Source organism: Carassius carassius, chromosome 10 (assembly GCF_963082965.1).
Source record: "Carassius carassius chromosome 10, fCarCar2.1, whole genome shotgun sequence".
NCBI lineage: Eukaryota > Metazoa > Chordata > Actinopteri > Cypriniformes > Cyprinidae > Carassius > Carassius carassius.
Window position 1 is genome coordinate 8,134,593 of NC_081764.1, and position 18,254 is coordinate 8,152,846.

General features: G+C 35.4%; 3 protein-coding genes across 4 annotated transcripts; 2 read left to right on the forward strand and 1 right to left on the reverse strand.

The window, feature by feature from the left end:
- Positions 1–738: 738 nt before the first annotated feature.
- LOC132151250 (glycerate kinase-like) lies at positions 739–5,166 on the forward strand. 2 transcript variants are annotated; one of them, XM_059559361.1, is made up of 5 exons: positions 739–891; positions 2,285–2,695; positions 3,292–3,443; positions 3,936–4,111; positions 4,218–5,166. In XM_059559361.1, exons 2-5 carry the CDS (start codon positions 2,331–2,333, stop codon positions 5,112–5,114), a joined length of 1,590 nt encoding a protein of 529 aa, XP_059415344.1. In that variant the 5' UTR covers positions 739–891; positions 2,285–2,330; the 3' UTR covers positions 5,115–5,166. The 2 variants fall into 2 exon arrangements, with proteins under 2 accessions (XP_059415344.1, XP_059415345.1); XM_059559362.1 differs by lacking the exon at positions 739–891 and adding an exon at positions 959–1,353.
- A 204-nt stretch (positions 5,167–5,370) lies between these two features.
- On the reverse strand, positions 5,371–9,818 carry LOC132151664 (T-cell leukemia translocation-altered gene protein homolog). Its single transcript, XM_059559953.1, has 3 exons — positions 9,459–9,818; positions 9,246–9,300; positions 5,371–5,959 (listed from the first exon to the last, which is right to left on the reverse strand). Exons 1-3 carry the CDS (start codon positions 9,667–9,669, stop codon positions 5,917–5,919), a joined length of 309 nt encoding a protein of 102 aa, XP_059415936.1. The 5' UTR covers positions 9,670–9,818; the 3' UTR covers positions 5,371–5,916.
- A 2,682-nt stretch (positions 9,819–12,500) lies between these two features.
- LOC132151251 (tumor necrosis factor receptor superfamily member 9-like) lies at positions 12,501–15,982 on the forward strand. The gene is made up of 7 exons (XM_059559363.1): positions 12,501–12,732; positions 12,836–12,946; positions 13,157–13,297; positions 13,381–13,450; positions 14,136–14,329; positions 14,422–14,529; positions 14,642–15,982. The coding sequence occupies exons 1-7, from the start codon at positions 12,651–12,653 to the stop codon at positions 14,701–14,703; spliced, it is 768 nt and encodes a 255-aa protein (XP_059415346.1). The 5' UTR covers positions 12,501–12,650; the 3' UTR covers positions 14,704–15,982.
- The last annotated feature ends 2,272 nt before the right edge of the window (positions 15,983–18,254 follow it).

The following is an 18,254-nucleotide window of genomic DNA, read 5'->3' on the forward strand; positions in this document are numbered from 1 at the left end:
ATGAAAATTATTGTGAAGTTGTTGTAAATGAGGGCTTGTGATGTTGTACTGTACTCTTCTCCCCAGATGGAGCTGGAAGACACTGATAACAGGAAGATTGATGTCATACACAGTATGACGCTGTCACCTCAGCTGTTTTGGTGAAACAAAATAGGCTAACTGAAGTATGACTAAATATGTACATACTTTAGTGTGCCATTTCACGCGTTTTGAATGTTACAAATGTATGTTGTTGTTTTTTTGTTTAGTTTTCGGTTTATATTAGCTGACTTGTTGAATACTGCCACCTTTTGAAGAAAAAACGTCATTGCTTATTTAGAACAGTCTTTTTACACAAAGCAAATTAACGTAGTGCTGAAGTAGCATATATGTTGATTTTATGTTAACTTTCTATTAATGTAATAGATGGCCACTTATCGCAGGCGCACTGTTAATGGTAAACAAAGAAGATGTGCACTGTCAATCGTAAACAAAATCAGTTAAAGTTCCTACGTCATAATAAATGTATTCGTGTAAAACACGGTAAATGAACTATTCTGTTGATAATTTCGCTTCTGCAGAACAAACGTCACTTTGTTGTCGTGTTTCTTCGTGAATGACTCTTTTAGAACGAACGAGTCGTTCCTGATCTCTACTGACTCGTTTTTCTGCCTGACTATAGTTCCAGCCAATAGCATTCGAGTTAGGGCTGTGAAGGAGCCTTTCATTTGTTAGACTTTATCGAACGAACTCGCCAACTTCATGGAACGAGTCGGGGTTTTAGACGATTCGTTGTTTTAAAAGATTAATTCACAGATTCGGAGTGGCACTGGCATGTTTTGTTGTTGTTGTTTGCAGTATATGTTCGTGGTCTATTTCCCTTTTGATCGAGAGTTGATCGACTTTCGTCATGTGAGTCGCAAGGAAAAAAACAATAGTTAGAACTATGAATGTGTATAACGTTAACGGACATGACTGATATACAAAATAAAAATGACGCCAAGACGTTATTTAGACTTTTTTATGTTATTTTCTATGGTAGAAGTGACCAGATGTTGGAGTATAAAGGAACACATGTGTGTTTTCAAGGGTGGTGCATTCGGAGACGTGTAAACAATGACAACCTCCATTACTGGACTTTAACTTAAGTGTCACAAGGGTGTTGTGGTACCTCCTACAACTGTTTTGGGATAAACTCTTGATGAATCCACAAACATCTTGTAACTGGGTAGCTCGGAAAAACTTCTCTCTGCCCTATGATCAACTGTAGTCAATCATTACTCACTCAGTACACAGGCTCTAGTGTATAAGCAGTTCTCTAATGATTTTGTCAGCTCTTAAAAGAGCTTCAGAATTGCCAGGAACAGTTTGCAGGTACGTTCTCATAAACTCAATGAAGGCTGTGTTAGGATGGTGTTTGAAAAGGGATCTCAAGGACACTGATGTTGTGATAGAAAATATGTATTATGTATTCATTTTGTTTATAGTTGATTACATTTGGTCGTTTAGTTGTGCCTGTCTTATAAGGTTTTTTTTTCTTTTTCTTTCTTTTTTTTTTTTACTTATTTATGCATTTTAATCTGCATGGCATATGCAGTCCAAGTTACATTATTTCTACATTTTAATAATATGATAAATGATATAAAGAAAATGCCACATTATAACACAATACAAAAAAATATATAACTGTATAACACAATATTTTAGTAATATTTAAAAAATATAATGACAGACATTTATATCAGTCAATATTTTGATATCATCTGCATCAAGTTAATTACTGTCCCACCGTCCCAGTTTGGGAAATTATCAGAAGTTGTTTGCCTCAGTCCCAGAATGGACTAATGTTTTGAGTTAACATTGAAAACATTAAATATTTCTGGCTCGCTGAAGATATGAAATATTTTAGAAAATATTTTAGAGTTGCCAAATCCATGGCAATGCACAATTGTGAGTGAAAAAGTGGGAGTAACGTATTTCGATAACCTCTAATGTTACCATGGCAGATTTGGTGACCCTGCTGTATTTCAACATCTGTTCACATCAGATCATAATGCTTTTTGAGGTTTAAAACAGATGAGATTAGACCTCACCAGAGTGAATTTGGGTAACATTAAAGCTGTAGTTTTCATGCTGTTTCGTCAGTGTGTTATAGTTATAGTGATGTGAGGAATGCTTTAATTAATAATTACTGGTTTAATTACTGGTTTCTTGAAATTCAAACATAAGATTGTTGGTCAATGATATTTTTCGATTATATTTAGTAATACTAATCTGTCTGTTTTATATCTCTTTATCCCCTCAGGTCTATAGTGCTTCTCTTCATCTGATGTGGATAGTTTGATTGGATTATGGCTCAAATTATTGCTCTGTCACGTTTACTTCACCTGAAGCACCCACTGCGGGTGAAATTAGCATCATTGTGTTTTCGAAGTATGTCGTCATTAGACACTCGAGCCCGAGCTGTGTTTTCTGCAGCGGTTGAAGGTGTGCAGCCGGACATAGTGGTCCACAGGAGTCTGGAGCGACATGGAGACAAACTACTTGTAGGTGGACAGAGTTTCACACTTACCAATAACCTTTATCTGGTGGGCTTTGGAAAGGCTGTGCTGGGGATGGCAGCCGAAGTGGAGAGGATTGTAGGAGACCATCTAATTAAAGGGGTGGTCAGTGTGCCTCATGGTATCCAGAAAACACTACACATTCACGGAAAAGAGTAAGTATTTTAAGTGCTTTTTTTATTTCATATTGTAATGTGCTTCTGTTTAAAGAGCAATTTACACAAAAATATACTTGGATTTTCACTAGTTGACTAGTTGGTCAGTGGTTGCCCAAAAAATGTAGTAAGAGTACACTACTGTAATGTGACATATTCTCATTATACTGTAATGTGACAAGAAATTGGTTTATTATTAAATAATGATTTATTAATTAAATTTTACAGTTTTAAGTATTTGGTTTATCTACTTTGTTAATTAAAATATAAAATCCAGAATATTTTCTTTATTATTATTGTACTATTCGTTCATTCATGCATTCATTTCATTAATTTTATTTATTTATTTGTATAAGAATAAGGGGTGGAATTGCTCAATTGCCATGAAAATATCACAATCCAAGAAAAATTCACTGATCCTTCAAATAGGTTTCATGCAAAATATAATATATAGTCATGTAGGACTGACGTCAAACTGGCTTTTTTTGAGTTTTCAGCTAGGTTTTCATTTTGTATTTAGCTGCACACAGTACAGTCTGGATGTTATTACTGAAATTATCTGTAGTTCTCTAGAAATTATCTGTATGTCTGGACAGGAAGATGCTCCTTAAGAAGAACAGCAGAATTGCAGTGATGGAAGGAGCAAAGAACAATTTACCTGATACAGATGCCCAGAAGTCAGCAAAGTGTATTCGAGAACTTGCCAGTGGTCTGACTGAGAAAGATCTGCTGCTCGTGCTCATCTCTGGTACCCAAACTTATTTTCTTCATATATTTCCCGTTGACAGTGTGCACTATGATTCAAAAGATTGGGATGTTTTAATGTTTTTGAAAGAAGTCAGCTCACCAGTGCCACATTTATTTGATCAAAAATACAGTTAAAGTGTAATTTAATGAAAAATTACTGCCAATATATAATAATGATTTTATTTTAATATATTTAAAATTTATTTCATTCTAACCATTGTAATTTGGCACTCAAAAAAAAAAAAATCAGTGTTAAAAATTGCTTAATATTTGTGTGGAAACGGTGATACATTTTTTTTTTTAGGATTCTTTGATGTAAAGATTTCTTTCATTGAATAAAGATTTATTTGAAATGAAAAATCTTTTGTAACATTATAAATGTCTTTGTAGTCTTTACTGAATAAAATATAACTTTCTTTCAGAAAAAAAACATTGTATTTTCTGAAAGATCTTGAAATGTTTATATTTTTTCTTTATATGCATCTATGTACAGGTGGTGGTTCTGCTCTTTTACCTGCTCCAGCCCCACCCATGTCCTTGCAGGAGAAACAGGATGTGACACGAAAACTCGCAGCAGCAGGGGCCACTATTCAGGAGTTAAATACAGTAAGGCGAGCCCTGTCATTGTTGAAGGGTGGAGGTCTTGCCCAGTGTGCCAACCCAGCCCAGGTAACACTATTACATCACCAAAAGAAAACACAAAAAACCTTTTTGAGCAGTACTCCATGATGTAAGTTGAGCATAATATTTATTCTGACACCACATTCTCCTTAAGGTAGTGGCATTGATTCTGTCAGATGTTATTGGAGATCCTCTGGATTTGATAGCCAGCGGCCCAACAGTCACGAGTGACTTCAAACCAGAGGAGGTCTGGGCTATCTTGGATCGTTATAAGCTCTCTTTCTCTCTTCCTTCCTCTATGAATGAGGTGCTTAGTAAATGTAGAGCCCATTATGGGTCGCAGGTGCAAAAACAGGCAGAAGTCCAAGACCATGTTTTAAACGTCGTAATTGGCTCAAACACTATTGCTCTTGAATGTGCCAGCCGTAAGGCTGTTGAATTAGGACTTCGACCCGTCATTCTGTCTCCAGGCGTATGTGGTGACGTTCACTCTGTTGCACGACTATACGGGCTGCTCTCTCGTTTTGCGTGCTCCCAAGAAAAGGAAATTCCCCCAGAACTCGCTGCAGAGATCCTTCAGCTTGGACCAGAGGTTGGGGTAGAAAGCTGGGACTTGTGTCGCACCATGAACATGCTCGTAGAGGAGAGGAAGGAAGGCTGGGGTGTGACCTGTCTTCTGGCTGGAGGGGAACCCACTGTGCAACTGACAGGAAAGGGCAGGGGAGGGAGGAACCAGGAGTTGGCTCTGCGGGTGGGGCTTGAGCTCAGTAGGGATGAAGTAAAGAGTGCTGCGGTGTTCCTCAGTGGGGGAACCGACGGACAGGATGGCCCCACTGGGGCAGCTGGTGCCATCACTGACGGGAAATTGATGAAAGAAGCCATGTCTCAAGGTCTGGACATCGAAGGCTTTCTCACCAATAATGATTCGTTCACATTTTTCTCACAGCTCTCTGAAGGACGATGGTTACTCATGCCTGGACTGACAGGAACCAATGTGATGGATGTGCATGCTATGCTGCTGCCCCCATCAGCCCAAAGAGACTTCCAATAATTTTACTCCAGGATGTTTTATGTCTGGAAGCAACAAAATTATGGAGGATTTTTTTTTTTTTCACTAAAGTAGCTCACGTTTTAAGATTTTTTTTCATAATACCACTTATTTTAACCACTAATATTTTTTTTTCCCTGGAAGTGGATGACTCCTGCTTGGTCCTGAACCAAAGTAAGGTGCTTTCCAATGTGAACTGTTATACACTGACTGAAATACAATTTACTTATGAAATAAATAACAGAAAACTAATACATAATCAGATACAAATAGTATTTATTATTTTCACTGAAAAGAGACAGCAGTAACCTCTTGGACTGAAAGCGTGGTAGAGGCACACTTGATGTATTATTTTTTTTTTTTTATCTCTGTACAGTCAAGTCTATTTTCTTACAACACTGATATTAAATGTTTGATTTCTACATACAGACCAGATGACTATGTGAACATTTGGGACCTTCATTTAGAGTAGTATTCCTGTCAGTTGTTAGTCAAATGATACTGTGTGAGAATGGTTCAAGTTTTGCTATCTACTGGCTTCCAGTTTCAATCCAAATAAATTAAAGCATTCTAAAAAAAATTAAAGCTGCTATATATCACAGCATACTCCTTTAATGCTTTCTTTGCCATGCACAGCACCATTCTGTCTAGTATTTTAGAGCCTATATTCATGTGTTTGGACCTTGAGTTTTGCATCTTCACAAGTAAAACTGATTCAGTGGCAGAAGTTATGATTATTTAGTCTTCTTGAAGGAATGTAATTGCCATTGTGTGTGTCTGTGATCTTAGTCCAGTTGCAGGTACATCACTCACGGTGGGTTTTCATGGCATCACCAGCTGCACTTTCCCTAGGAAAAGTTGAAAATATTAGACTTGACAATGAAACAGCAGTATTTACAACAGGGCTATGCATAAATGACCTTTAAAACTAAATACTTATGTGTTTAGAACTTCATGCCATTTTTTTTCAATAATGTTTTATTAATAGTGCTTTTTATTACATTTGAATTAAAGCATGTTTCTGTCTATCCTCTGTACACTTCAGATGCTATGATCTCACTCAATGGTTCCTGTATTCTGAAATGTTGTACTACCTGCTCAACATATGCTACCCCTGCAGGTAAAACAATCCAAATTTAAGCTAAAATGGGTAGCATGTGTTGTGAGGCACAAGATAAGCGTCAGATGTTAAAAATGTAGGTACTTGTCAGCGGAAGAAAAAAAACTAATCAGAATGTGCTACCAGCGTAACATTCAGATGAGGCAAATATAGCTTTGGCATCTAGGGATGGGCGATATATCGCATGCGATTGTCACGCGCATTTCATCAGTAAAGCCAGTTCCCTGATTACCGCTAAATCGCCATCACCTGCTTTCAAATGGAGCGCCATTTAAAAGACAGAACCATAGATCATTGACAAGCTACGCAATATCGTGTTCATTATCGAAGGCGATTCATCTGCGATAATGAACGTGATATTGCATAGCTTGTCAGTGATCTACAGTTCTGTCTATTAAATAGTGCTCTATTTGAAAGCAGGTGATGACGATTGAGCAGTAATCAGGGAACCGGCTTTACTGACGAAATGCGCGTGACAATCGCATGCAATATATCGCCCATCTTATTGGCATCATATACTTATAAGTACCATATATTTTCAGGACACTGGCTCTTGATAAGCCATTCCACGTATTTTGTTTATTTGTTATGTGACACAACTCAAAATTAACAAATAGTTCATGAACACTAGAAAGGCTGGTCACTTAAAGGGGTCATTTGATGCTTTTTTTTAAATATCATTATTTGTGTATTTGGTATAACAGAATATGTCGACATGCTTTAATGTTTAAAAAACACATCATTTTTCAAATACTGTATATTATTGTAGGTCCTGCTTCTCTCAAATGCTTCATTTTCTAGTCCCTCCTTCTGACAAGTGCAGTCTGCTATGATTGGCCAACTGACCCAGTGGATTGTCATTGGCCGAACACAGCAAGAACTCATCGGAAATGTAACGCCCCTTTCCATAATGGGCAGCTTTATCTTTCAAAATAAAAGACAGTTAATAATGTCCTTAGTTTTACTATCAGTTCAAGCCCAAAGGGGAACAGGCTCACATGACCGTGTTGAAGCTTGTATGTGTTTGCAGTACACAAGCCACAGACGTTTAAGACAGCTGACTCCACTGTGATGTCTCTCTCTCTCTCTCTCTCTCTCTCTCACCCCCCCCCCCCCCCCCCCCCACACACACACACACACACACACACAATGCGCAAAACTCTGCATTTGAATATTCAATAGCAAATACTTAAACTTATAGCAGAACATACCTACAGTAGCTGATTCAGAAGTGCCAGATTGTCGTAGCAAAGTCAGAATTACCTCCTCTCCTAGGTTTGAATTTGAATTTATTTTTTATTTGATCAGGGACAATGCACAAAAAAAACATTAGTCTAAAAAGAAGAGATGTCATGTGCCAGGTTATAGCAAAAAATGCTAATTTCCAGCCGCAGTCCCTGGACAGGTAGATGTTATAGGCCCTACGTACAAAAGTTCATAAAATATATACAGAATAATAAATAAAATCATTACTTCACTCACATCATAAAAACACACTCCACTTCAGGAATCTATCACTCACTCACTCACTCACTCAGAATTCACTCAGAATTCACATCGTTCATATCAAAGTCAATTCAGTGCATACAGGTTTGCTTTAATAATAACCACTGTTTGGTCAGGCGTGTAAATGTGCTATAGTTTGTGCATGAGATAATTTCGTTTGGAAGAATATTCCAAAGGTTCGCTGCTTTATAAAAGAATGATTGTTGACCATATGTGGTTCTACGTTTTGGAACGCTGCACTCTCCTCTGACTGTCGACCGTGTGGCTCTAGAAATTCTCTCCGAATTTAATGTGACAAATTTTCTCAAAGGGGGAGCAGCGATGTTATGGATCATTTTAAATAAAGCAGAAATTTGATTATATTTAATACGGTTTTCAAAACTCAAAATGTTATATTTACTTTGTACTTTACAGTGATGGTACTGGCGAGACTTTTTATCATGGATTTTTATGGCCCTTTTATATAATGATTCAAGTAATTTTAACGATGTTTTACACGCCTGAGACCAACTAGACATGCAATACAGAAGATGTGGAACAATCATAGTGTTGAGGCATATATTTGAGGCTTCCGTAGTTAATGAATTTCTAATATGTTTATAGTTCATCAAATTAAATTTCAATTTATTACTAAGATTTTTTATGTAACTTTTAAAACCAAGGTTCGAATCAAGTATTAGACCTAAATATTTTGTTTCATTTACATTTTTAATTGTTTGTCCATTTACTTGAATTTCTTGAGTTACTTGTAATTTACGTTTATTTGAAAAAAACATTGAGACCGTTTTATCCACGTTTAAGGTCAGACAAGACGTATGTAACCATTCTGCAACTTTTTGCATCTCTTTTGATAATTTGTCAGCAACCTCCAGCTCGTTTTCCCAAGAAGTGAAGATAACCGTATCATCAGCGTACATGATTATGTCAACGTCCGAACACACTGTAGGGAGGTCATTTATATAGATGCTAAAAAGCAAGGGTCCCAAAATAGACCCTTGCGGCACTCCCATCGAAGTGGCTCTGAAGGCAGATTGGATGTTATTCACTTGTACACACTGATGTCGGTGTGTACAAAACAGGTTCACGAAACAGTCGTCCATAAAATGCGTTGCTGTTCTGTTGTAAGTAGTCTTAAAGATTTCTAAATGCATCCTTGCATCCAATGCATGCATACTTACTGAAGGCCAAAAAAAGTGCTTTTGCTTTCGCCTAGATACACACAGCATCTCCCCGACATGGCTGCTTAACTGTGTTACTGAAACCACGCTTTCTTTGCGTGAACATTTGGGCGGCATTATGCAAATATTTCCACATAGTGACGTAGACATGTGGGGGCGTGTTTGAATGAGCTGTTTTAGGGGGGCATGGCAGTCTTAACTTTGATTAAAAAAAATATATCTCTTTGGATTTGAGACTTTAGTCTTTGCAACTTTACAGATTTTCTTCATCCACCAAGAGCTTGTAACAGAACATTTAAATCTCATCATATGACCCCTTTTAATTCTTACCATCCACTCAGGTGAGGCGCAGTGTCAGGTGTCCCGCCATTCTGTCCTCCAGTCCCTGAAGAATCATATTAACAATCATATTAAGTCTAATAACTACCTTTCAAAGGGGACAAAATACAGGTATATGCAGTCACAAAATTGTATTCAACTGCCGCTTTATTGGAATTATTATTGATAAGGGGGAGCAACATAATGGCCTCTGTAAATACTCACCCTGTCTGTAGTACATATCGTTGACAGTGTTCCCGTACACTTTCCAGGCAAAGTGGATGGCTACGAGACTGATGATGAGCCAGGTGAACAGTATCTTAAACACTGTAACTCTCATGTCGTTGGCCAGCCAATCGTCCACAAACTCGGACAGAAAGGACACCAGACTGTCAACCATTCGAGACAAGAATTCAAAATCCCACGATTCCTCCATGTCGTGTGTGTTTTTTTATTTTCCTTGTTCTTACATTCTATTGTCTGGTTCTAAACTAGATAGCCAGTGCTTTCAGAAAATGTATGTAATTGAGCAGTCATCTTAAAAGTAAACAAAGCTGAACCGCTGTCTTCTTCTGAGGTTTGAAAACAATCGCGACGTCATCATCGCCATCTGTCGGCCTGGGGTGAGTGCTAATATATATTAAAGGGGTAGTTCACCCAAAAATGAAAGTTCTGTCATTTACTCACCCTCATGTCGTTCCAAACCTGTATGAGTTGCTTTCTTGTGTTAAGTACAAAATAAGATATTTTGAAGATTGCTGCTAATCAGAGAGTTGATGGTTCCCATTGACTTCCATTGTATTTCTTTTCCTACTATGAACGTCAATGGGAACCACAATTTTTTGGGTGAACTATCCCTTTAAGATTAGTCTATATTATTCTAAAATTAGATTATTGTGAGATATTAAGATTAGTCTACATTAAGATTATGCATAGAAATGAGAAACTATATGGGCGTTTCTTCAACTTTAGGTATATTTATGTTTATGTGTCTCTTTTTTTGTAGCGAACATTACATGTATGTTTTAAACTATGATGATAAACTTATTTAATTTTTTTGTGGAAAAAAAAACAACAACAACAACAAAAAATATATATACATACATATATATATATATATATATATATATATATATATATATATATATATATACATACATAAATATATATATATATATATATATATACATATATATATATATATATATATATATATATATATATATATATATATACATAAATAAATAAATATAAATATATATATATATATATATATTTATATTTATTTATTTATGTGTATATATATATATATATATATATATATATATATATATATATATATATATATATATATATATATATAAGTAATTTATGATTATTTTACAATTTTATAATAATATGAAAATTCATGACATAAATTAGTGGACAAATTAAAATAATTGAAAATTAAAGTTTGTAAGAGTGTGACAGAATATGTATTATGTTTAAAGAGAATTTGTTGGATGGATTCAATTTGATGGATATAGTTATAGTACATAAATACTGTAGTTATAATACATGGAAAAATAATTGAACAGGATTCATTGTATAAATAGTTGGGTGTTTATATGGACAGTTCGTTTTGCTGGTCTGCTCACATCTGCAGTCTGTGTTATAGATTGCGACAGACGTACATTTTTTTGCTACGGATAAAAGTATGCTTGTCCAAGATGAATTTCCCTCAAACAGGACAATTTTTCATTAATTCATTCATATAGTGAAAGCATCAGGTCCAAACTGCTGTTTCCTACACATCCTGGTCACAAGGAATGGAGATTCTGAAGAGTGGAAAGTCTTGATTTGCAGCTCATGCACCCTATTATGGAAAGAAATGTATTTACCATAGTAATCTTTTAGTACTGTTTACCTGCTTTGTGACTAGTGAGAGGCTTAAAATATCTAAACTGTAATTTTTTTTCTATTATCTTTGAAGTGCTTATTCCATTTGCACATCGACTCTCTTGAGAGGCGGAATCTTTTTGGCAAAAGTTTCCATATAACCCATTATTGTCCAGAGTGTTTTCAGTAATTCAATATTAATGCACTGAAGCTAAAGAATTAATAGCTCCCTCAAAGGGATAGTTCACACAAACTGTAATAACTCTCTACATATTTATAAGGACCTTTTAAATCCTCTCTCTCAAGCAGGATCACAGACTTCTCAGTCTCAAGACCGGAAGAAGCTTTGATAACATCTGCACGGTAAATGGAAGCTCTGCACTCTTTTCTGCAAAGAGAAAGATGCATTGCAGTTATCTTTCTCTTTTCAGACTTATATTACAATAACAGGATCACATTTCAGTGATTTTGTTTTATGCATATATAATGTTTTTTTTCCTGTACTAAATTATCCCATATTATTAATTGCTACTCAACTGATGATAAAGAGTAAAACAGAACACACTTATTCCCCACATGTCTAACATAGCATTTTTTTTCCTGTAAACGTCAAAACAGTAAACCAAGGAGCCTCATCTATTCTTCCCTAAATGTGTCAGACCTACCTGTTTTCAGTACTGCTACATACGAGGTGGTTTTTCCTATGCAAAACATCTTAGTCATTAGAATACATAGAGAGAGAGAGCACCTTCTCATGTTACACTTGAGTGTTTTATTTAATTTCATTGCTTCAAAGTTCAGTCAAATCAATTCATATCAGACCTGATGTTGTCAAGAAGCAAATGTAAACTGTGGGTGCTTTGTCATTTTAAATTTTGGGTGAAAAAGATGAACGTAACAACAAACAGTTATCTTGAAAAAGTAACAAAAGAACTGAATTAATACCATCAGATAAGTCTCCGTTATTAAACTGAATTTGGCATGTTAGAAATATTAAATGGATGTCCAATTAGATCATAATTTAATTTGATGAGTCATAATTTACATCCACGTTTGCTCTGGTCATATCGTGAGAACATTTACATTCAGAGCCTTAATGTTGGAGTGAGAAAATATGGATTTTTGTTGTATTAATACAGCATTCATTACAGAAATAAGTGACAATGATTTCAAAAGGACGTGATACAGTTTTGAGACAGTCCTTCAAATCTTTGTTTTAAATTGAAACATCTTAAATTTAAATAATTTTATATGTCAATTTGTAACCATTTGGCATACAACTATCAGATTCAGAGCAATGACTTCAACAAATAAAGCTCATTGCTTTTTATATAATATGTATTTTCATTCAACTAAAGAAACAGCAATACTACGTTGTTGTTTTTTTTCCAATGTGGGTGACGTAGATAAGTTAAAATGGGGAAATTGCCTGGTTCAAATGTCACCTTTGTCTGGGTAGAAGTTTCAGTCGCTATTTCCTCTCATTTGAGAGTTACATGTAGTTCCAGTTCCAACACTCTGTAACAGCGTACTGATGTCATGATCTTCTACATGAAAGTCCTTTCCACTCTTCTGTGTATACTGTTACTTCACCAAAATGCAAGCGCATTTTGTCCAGCAGGTATGTATGATTATTGCTAAATACCTGGATTTGGGATTTTACTGTTGGGTTTTAATGGATATCGTTCACATAACACCTCATTAAAGATATCCGTTCATTGCAGGTCAGAGAGAAAATTATATGACGAAAAAATGTGAGGCCTGTCCAAATACCCAATACAGATCTACAGGTGGAACATATTTTTACTGTGAGAACTGCAGCAAATGTATAAAATGTAAGTGCCTGTTTTTATTTTATTTTTTGATAAGTTTAGTAATGTTACTGTTACTGTATAATGTATGTAATGCTGTAAGATACTAAGTAAACCACTCAATATGTGGCATTTAACTTACACCACTGGATGTATACAAAAGAAGGCCAAATCAGAGACAATAACCTTATTTCTATTTTTAAAAAAAATTATTTAAATATTTTTTTCCCTCAGATAGTATCGAGCTCAATTCTTGCACATCTACAAGTGACACTAAATGCAAATGTAAAAAAGGCTTTACACCCATTGATTGGAAAGGAAGTATAAAGGAAGAAATCTGCTTTTGTAAAAAAGGTTCTGGAATATATGAAAAAGGTACACATATTAAATCATGCCTTACTGAATCACTTCAAACAATTAAAGAGCATCTCATGAAACCTGGACTATATCTCTTCTAGGAATATGCAAAAAATGTGAGGATGGCTTCTTTACAGACAAAGAAGACTCGATTTGTCAAAAATGGAGAGAGTAAGTTTTTATGAATAGCAAAAAAAAAGTTAATTTCAAAGGATATACAGTTTGATAGCCTCATGCAAATGCCAATTCAAAGGGCTGTTGTCAAGAGGAGGCAACCCGGAACGGTGTCTCCGAGCCCAGAGGTATGAAGGAGACCCTGTTCAAAATTTACAGCTGACGCATGTGGTGGGAGCATAAAAATTCCCCAGTAAAAAGGGTTGAATGAAGTTCATTCATGACCCTAAAGCATGTTAATGATCTCAGCTTGTTTTGATGTATGATAAGCAGCCTCTTGTGCAAGTCTGATGATTCAGCACTGAGACTACAAAGTGATAGTTTAGTCAAAATTTTTTTATTGTGTCATCAGTTTCTCTTCCTCATGTCATTCCCACACTGTATAACCCCCAACCTCCCCTTCCCCTTTGGAGAACAAAAGAATATATTTTGAAGAATGTTTCAGATATTTTGTCCATAAAGTAAAACTTTCTATTGTATAGTCAAGAAAACTATGGAGACATTTATAAGAATTTGTGTTATGCAGAAGAAAAGTCATACAAGTTTATATTGACATTGGTATGCGTAAATGATGACAGAATTTTCTTTTCCTTTCCCAGAATTTTTTTTTACTGAACTATCCCTTTATAATTTCTTATGAAGAGAACTGCATTATTTATTTATTATTTTTTTTGCTCTGTAGGTGTGTAAGTGGGATTGGGATCCCAGGCACCAGCACTTCTGATGTTGTCTGCAAAAATGCCTCGATAGAGGTGACAAAAACTCCCAAAACCCATACTACTCCATTCCAGACAACAACAATTTCTTCTACATCCACTTCAAGAACTACAGACTCCTCTTCCAACAACACACAAGAAAACAGCTTCTACAGCTTGTGTAATCTTCCTTTATATGTTCCTAGATTTAGTAATCTGTTGCAATTTGTATACAGTATTTCTTGCTGAGATTTAATTCATATTTTATCTCAGGGCTGGTCATGCTGTGCTCTGGTATTCTTCTGCTGGCTGGAGTCCTCTACCACAAGTGTAAAGTCTCCCACTGTATTCATAACCACAAGAAAATGGATTTTCGAAAAGGTGGAGTACCCTTAGTTTACCATATGACCATGTGTGTGTGTGTGTGTGTGTGTGTGTGTGTGTGTGTGTGTGGCTAAACTATATTCATCCTTCTTACATTTATTTTCTCTAGAAAGTGTATGCAGAAAGCCTGTTGAAGAATCTGGGGAAAAGTGCCATTCTATGCTTGTCTAACGATGTTGTTGATGGCCTTAGTGTTTCTTTTTGTGGAATATATTTAATGCATGCAATTTAAGTTGTTTTATAACTAGTTTAATTGCTGTTAACTTGTATAAATTTCCACTTAATAACACCACTTAAAGGGATAGTTCACCCAAAAATGAAAATTCTGGCATCATTTACTCATGCTCAAGTTGTTTCAAAGCTGTATGAGTTTGTTTCTTCTGTTCAACACAAAAGAAGATATTTTGAAGAAGAATGTTGGTAACCAAACATTTGATGGTAGCCAATGACATTTTTTTTGTACTATGGAAGTAAATGGCTACCGTCAACTGGTTGGGTACCAACATTCTTCATTCATCGATATGATGATAGAATTTTTATTTTTGAGTAGGATGACCATACGTCCTCTTTTTACCGGACATGTCCTCTTTTTGGACCTTGAAAAATGCGTCCAGCCGGGTTTTTCTAAATTGTCCAAAATATCCAGGATTTGGCTTTTGCTTTCTATAGTCGCCATTCATTGTTTTTCGTTTTTGTATTAGAGCCCTGTGTCCATTACCGCCCGCTGCCACAAACATTCTAATATTGCATATAATTCTTGCGCATCAGGGGGCTGCTATCAATATGTGTAGAACATAATCTTTTTTGAATGAGCGCTCGCTGTTCACTTTCACTTTCTATTTCCAATCACATGCGCCCTGTGGAAGACCAGATATTTGTCAATGAGCTCAGGATCTTTTGAGCAGCAAATCTTTCAGCATGGTATGCCAGTCATTCCTCCTCTCAACCCTTGACCAGTCAAATCTGACTCCTGCAGCTCATGTTGGATGCATGGTTGTCAAGTGCGCGTGTTTTTTTATATGTTTTTTATGGAATTGTTTCCATGGCTTGATTTTCCCACGTGGGTTAAAGGTTAGAAATTTAGCATAAATTACATTTTACTGAAATGCTTGTAATGAAACATTTTGCATTCTATCTATGATAAAACTTGTTCTAGATGTTAGGTTTTGTGAAGGACAGCCACTGGTAGGAAGCTTTTTAGCTGTGTTTATGATAAATATGCTGTGTTAAGTTTGACAGGAAGTTTTGATTTAGTCTAAAGGTCCGAAAGTCTGAAAGTTGTTTTCAGAAATTTTTGCATGTTGAAAAATAAATACAACCTCACGTTGCGTCAATCATGTTTACACACTGCCTCCGAAACTTTCGTTTGTCATAAAAAAAATTGGATCAGGTTTGATTTTCTGCGTTTTCACATCCGTAGCATGCAATTTGATAGGAAATACAAGAAAAAAAAAAACAGAAAAACGCATGCGAAAATTTCGGATTAGGACCTTTAGTCTTTATCTTGAGACAAAAAGCTTAATAGTCTTAGTCACATTTTAGTCATTTGAGTCTTTCATAGTTTTAGTTGATGAAAGGTCATTGCATTTTTGTCAACTTTTAGTCATTACTTTTAGTCACACTGCAATTACCAACGTTTATTTTGGTAGCTATTTTATATGTATTTTGATATGTCTTCAAACAAAAAAAAAAGAGTAATTAATTCTTCTCTCTTTAGACCAAATCAATTAAGCTTATAAGAAATTTGATTGAATTTGGAAATACTTGAATAAATTACGACAATTTTCATTTTTGGGTGAACTATCCCTTTAACAGTAGTGAAAAGGTAGCAACTTGTTCAATTTATAGTTGTTCATATGTGTGTGTTTGTGTGTGTATGTGTGTGTGTGTGTGTGTATCTTAAAAAACAGTCAAGAGGATTTTTTTGTTCATAATTAATATTACTATTAATATTTTAATGTGCTATATTGGATGTGGTAAGAATGATGTAAATCATTGGTCTTCGCTATGTTTTTTTTCATGGAAGCAGCACTGATAGGGCAAAGTCAATCAGAGAGACACTTGTACTGTGAAGTATCAAGTTAAATCCAGTCATAAATAGTATGCCTTATTATCAATCTATCATCCCTAATATGCAATGCAATTTAACACAAGGGATCATCATTCTTTATCATTTACCAGTCAAGTTTGTAACTGAGACAAGATAATAAAAAAACAGGATTAACTTAATGCTGGAAAGACCTTAAGTTATTTCATTACATTTTTTTACTAGCATTTCACTGTCTGACTGTGTCTTCACCGGACTGCGCATGCGCACCGGCTGATCTAGCCTGAAAAATAAGCTTTTTATAATGCTATCTGAGCAAAAGTAACAACATTTATGACACAGTTGTTGTCAGATTTCTTTGGTGATTTCAAATGTAATCGTAAGCTTAGTGAACAGTTTTGGAGAATTTGATGTTTCCCCATTTAAAGAGATAGGAGTTGTACTTGGATGTCTGAGAGGTTTTTCAAAGATGGCCAGAGAGTGACATGATTTGTATTAAAAGGACTTTGGCCACATCCAGAGGAGACAACATCACTGGGTTCTATTGTCTTTTGTAAGATCATGCCACTTACGTCCGGTGTAGACATGGTGTGAGTTTTTTTTAATGGGTTATGTTATAGCCCTGCTTGTTTTTAATGTTTTTATAAAATATCTGTATTGACTGCATGATCATATCATCGTATTAGTCTTTTTACTGCCATGCGAGCCACAAAGTAAAACTTGGTGAGCCGTGCAATAAGTAACACTGATGTAAATAGTCAAAAGTAGCTTACATTAGTGGTTGCTTAAGACCCGTTTACACCTGTTTCGGGCAACTGGTTTGAAACATCGGGCTCCAAAACAAATGTATCCACATGTGAAGGTGTTCAAGGTAATATTTAAACATTGCGCTTGTAGTGTAAATGCTCATCCATTTGAATTCAGATGGATAATTTAATATAAGCTTTGAATTGATTTCAGTTCATTATTTGGAGATAGATCTACTTCAAAATCTGCTGATTAGTGAATTGGAAATGCAAAGTTCACATTGTCTGAGCTTCATTTGAAAGCTGTAGGAAGATTGATGGATGCCATAACCTTATAGAGTCATTTCCATGTTGCCACAATGACTCATGCATACCTGAAAGAAATTACCTGAAAGAGTTTCCCATATTTAGGTGGGCTAAAGGCAACTCTGAGAATATTTCCTTTTTGTGTGTGTGTGTGTGTGTAGCCTAATTGTAAAGATTGAATCTTGTTTCTGTGAAATGGAAATAAATGACATTTTTGTAGGCAGTAATATTTTTGTTGTAATTCTGTGTCTGATTATATTGTGTCTAATTTACAACTTTAAATAAAGGACTAAATCTTGTACTCTGTTGCATATATCAGCTTAATTTTATTTTTGTTGTTGTTTTGACAGAAAGTTTGTGATATTTTGTTATACTTTTCCTTATTTTTAATGACATTTGTTATTTTTATGTTTTCTTCTTATTATTATTATTATTGCATTAACTCTGGTATCAGTGCTCAAAATTCAAAACTAAGACTAACATTTAAATTATGCATTTTCATCATGTGGATCTTTGTATTTAAATGCACTTATAGCAACATCAGAGCTGGTATTGTCCCCTCCTACATGTACGTTTCTTCCGATAGTCAACAATGTCCCCTGTCACTGTCTGTAGAAACGCAA

Excerpts from the sequence above, each read along its gene's own strand:
- LOC132151250 (XM_059559361.1), top strand. The coding sequence starts at position 2,331 with ATGGCTCAAATTATTGCTCTGTCACGTTTACTTCACCTGAAGCACCCA. Across the intron at positions 2,696-3,291 it reads CTACACATTCACGGAAAAGA|GAAGATGCTCCTTAAGAAGA; the intron begins GTAAGTATTTTA and ends ATGTCTGGACAG. Across the intron at positions 4,112-4,217 it reads AGTGTGCCAACCCAGCCCAG|GTAGTGGCATTGATTCTGTC; the intron begins GTAACACTATTA and ends ATTCTCCTTAAG.
- LOC132151664 (XM_059559953.1), bottom strand. The coding sequence starts at position 9,669 with ATGGAGGAATCGTGGGATTTTGAATTCTTGTCTCGAATGGTTGACAGT. Across the intron at positions 9,301-9,458 it reads CGATATGTACTACAGACAGG|GGACTGGAGGACAGAATGGC; the intron begins GTGAGTATTTAC and ends ATGATTCTTCAG. Across the intron at positions 5,960-9,245 it reads GCGCCTCACCTGAGTGGATG|GGAAAGTGCAGCTGGTGATG; the intron begins GTAAGAATTAAA and ends AACTTTTCCTAG.
- LOC132151251 (XM_059559363.1), top strand. The coding sequence starts at position 12,651 with ATGATCTTCTACATGAAAGTCCTTTCCACTCTTCTGTGTATACTGTTA. Across the intron at positions 12,733-12,835 it reads AAGCGCATTTTGTCCAGCAG|GTCAGAGAGAAAATTATATG; the intron begins GTATGTATGATT and ends CGTTCATTGCAG. Across the intron at positions 13,451-14,135 it reads ATTTGTCAAAAATGGAGAGA|GTGTGTAAGTGGGATTGGGA; the intron begins GTAAGTTTTTAT and ends TTTGCTCTGTAG.